At 44.4% G+C, this 3067-nt stretch overlaps 1 protein-coding gene across 1 annotated transcript in view; it reads right to left on the bottom strand.

Annotated features, from left to right (window-relative positions):
• The window catches only part of LOC106805120 (proto-oncogene tyrosine-protein kinase receptor Ret-like), a 6562-nt gene extending 4017 nt beyond the window's left edge, over window positions 1–2545 (bottom strand). The window contains exon 1 of the mRNA XM_014806602.1: window positions 2274–2545. Coding sequence (XP_014662088.1) covers window positions 2274–2536 — 263 coding nt within the window. The 5' untranslated portion in view covers window positions 2537–2545. The remainder of the gene's footprint in view (window positions 1–2273) is intronic.
• Between the last annotated feature and the right edge of the window lie 522 nt (window positions 2546–3067).

Here is a 3067-nt window from a genome sequence, read left to right as displayed (position 1 = left end):
GTGTGTGTGTGTGTGTGTGTGTGTGTGTGTGTGTGTGTGTGTGTATGCGCGGGCGTGTGCGTGTGCGTGTGTGGGTGTGTGCGTGTATGTGTATGTGTGCGTGCATGCGGGCGGGCGTGCGTTCATGATAATACAGTAGGCTGTTAAATAGTATTAAGGACTCTTGATAGGGTGATTTCATCATTTTATATTTAATTTTGGTATAAGCCGGATAATTCAACTTAGTCGATCAGCATTGCATTAACTACGTAGAGACCCTAATGTAGTGAACGAGTACGAACAATATTAAACGTGTGGATCGTTCGGTTACCATTGAGCTGTATATATAATAACAGCTCAATGTTATCAAGAGTAGATAATAGGAAAAGAGTATGACACCGTTTTAACAGCGTTTTGCATAGTTTTCAACTTGAAAATATTCTATCAATATGTGAATAAATATATTCAAACTTTACCTTGTTTTTGTCTATGATTCTCCCTTAATCATATGACACCACCAATTTACCTGAAAAAAGTTCTTTGAATACGACACGGTTTCACACAGATTTCCCAACCATTCGCATCTTGATGTTATGAAGAGCTAATAAATACCTTATTAAGGTATTTAATAGCTAATAAATAAGGTATTTATTAGCTCTTGATGTTATGTTATAAACATCTCAGTACTTCGACCGCTAGCAGATTAGAGTTACACAGTGGCGCCATCTCTCATCAAAACTTATCAGTTAACGATTACAAGACAGACTTTTCATCTCAGCACACGTAACGACGCACATATTAAATTATACCAGCAGTCGACTCATCTTTGCCACAACTATTTAAAAAATTGGTATAATTAAAACACGTACCAAACTTATTGTGACATATTTTGAAAGGGTTATCACAGAGCAGCAAGGTTCTGTAGACGAATATATCCCCGTAGCAATAACGCCAGTAACATCAGCAACAAATAACAAGGTTATTATTATTATTATTATTATTATTATCAGCGTACAGGAATTCTGATTCCCGACTTCTTCACCTTCTTACGATACTCGATAACTTCACGCGCCGAGCCGAAATTTGTGAGTTTACACGTCATTTTAGCGTTAACAAGAACGCTACGCGCTGAGAGATCTCTGTTCAGGTATTTGAAACTCGCTAAATGTTCACACCCCTTGACGATATCGAAGGCAAACGCTGCCACCTGCTGCAAGGTAACCTCTGCCATATTCAGGTAAGGATTTTCGACGTTCGATAGCTTTTGCAAGAACAACTTTAGGTTTCCGTGTTCCATATAATCCGTGATCAATAGCGGCCCTCTGGTGGGATCGTCGGCGTATGCGAGTAAAGTCATAATGTTGCCATGCGGGGGCACGTGTTGGAGAGTGAGTATTTCTTGCTGGAAGCAATGCCGCGCGTGCGCGTCCACATCGTCAGTCATTATATTCCTGGTGGCACATTTCACTGCGACAAGTGTGCGCCCGCCCTTACCGTCTAGGTCATGCACCGTTGCTTTATACACCGTACCAACGGCTCCTTGCCCAATCTTATCTAGTAATAGCACTTGCATGCTATCTATCGCTTGGTGGGGTCGCCGCGGCAAGGGTGGGGGTTTGTGATCAGTGCCTGCCTTCTCTGTGGGTATCTGTGGAAGGCCGGCCGTTGCGTAGTAGGGCATGTCGTAGGTGATTTCTGTGTTGATGTTTTGGTTCATGGTGATTGAGCCTGGGAACGGCGCGATATCTGGCGGTGCAGTAGGCTGCGTGGTCCCTGCGTAAGGTTGATAGACAACTATCACTTGTGCAGCTTCGTCGCCTCTGCTGCCGCAGCATGCCACCTTACAGCATAACGCAGAACACCATATCGCAACGATCATTTCAGCTAAGCCGAAGAGTACTATGGCAATGCATATGTTTTGTAGAGTAGCGCTGTTGGCGATACATCGTAAATAATCTGGATTCGGATGTTCGGTCATTATTCGGATAGTAGTCAGCGGTTTGTACTGCACTGTTGTACTCGCTGGTTTCCCGCCATAAGCCCATTCGTAACTTGGCGGTTCCTCGGGATAGTATTGACTTGGCGTTTCGGTTGTGATAGTCTTGGTTATCGTTGAATCCATGCCGTAACATCGCCCTATTACTCCAATGTTTATGCCTGATATGATAATGAGAATAGCGGCAAAGCATGCAGCGATGATGCCGAGAACCATGAATGAAATCACGCAGCATTTCGTTTGATTCCTCGCTGTTAGAACACCGGTAAGACCTGCCACGACGAAGAACAGTCCGCACCACACTCCTGTCCCCAGCGGGGCATAATCGATCTGGTAGGAGAACCGTGTATAAATCCATAAGGCGACAGACTCCAGTATGATCGCCAGTAGTCCAAGGACTATCTGGACCACTGCTAGCGCCAGTGTTACGCGTCCGATGCGTCGTACTTGTGGAGGTGTTCGTGTTAAGGGGTGCATAGCGTTGCGCACCTCAACAGGTAGTTGGTCGTCTGTTGTGTTTAGGTGTAGCATCTTCGTCGCTGGTACTACGGCCTTCTCCATAATCAGCTACAGCTGCAAACATTAATGAACACCGGCTCAATTTACTTACTTTGTTCTCTTCCTCTCTTTTTTCCCTCTCTCTTTCTCTCTCTTCCTATCTCCCTCTCTATCTGTATGTATGTATGTATGTATGTATGTATGTATGTATGTATGTATGTATGTATGTATGTATGTATGTATGTATGTATGTATGTATGTATAGAGATAGATAGATAGATAGATAGAAATAGATAGATAGGATTAGGATAGATAATAGATAGATAGATAGATAGATAGATAGATAGAAGATAGAAGAGAGAGAGAGAGACCTGAGAGAGAGAGAGAGAGCGAGATAGCGAGAGAAAGAACACACTACACACACACACGCCACCGCACGCACCACGCACTGCACTGCACGGCGACTCACTTCACGCACGCAACAGCCGCCACGCTCACGCACGCAACGCCCGCACGCACCGCACCGCTTCCTCGACGCACGCTACACATTCCCACAACACACATACATCACACACACACATACATAGCATAAGT

This window comes from Priapulus caudatus, unplaced genomic scaffold (assembly GCF_000485595.1).
Source record: "Priapulus caudatus unplaced genomic scaffold, Priapulus_caudatus-5.0.1 Scaffold100, whole genome shotgun sequence".
NCBI lineage: Eukaryota > Metazoa > Priapulida > Priapulimorpha > Priapulimorphida > Priapulidae > Priapulus > Priapulus caudatus.
Note: the sequence above shows the minus strand (reverse complement) of the source record. Positions and strands in the feature narration are given on the sequence as shown.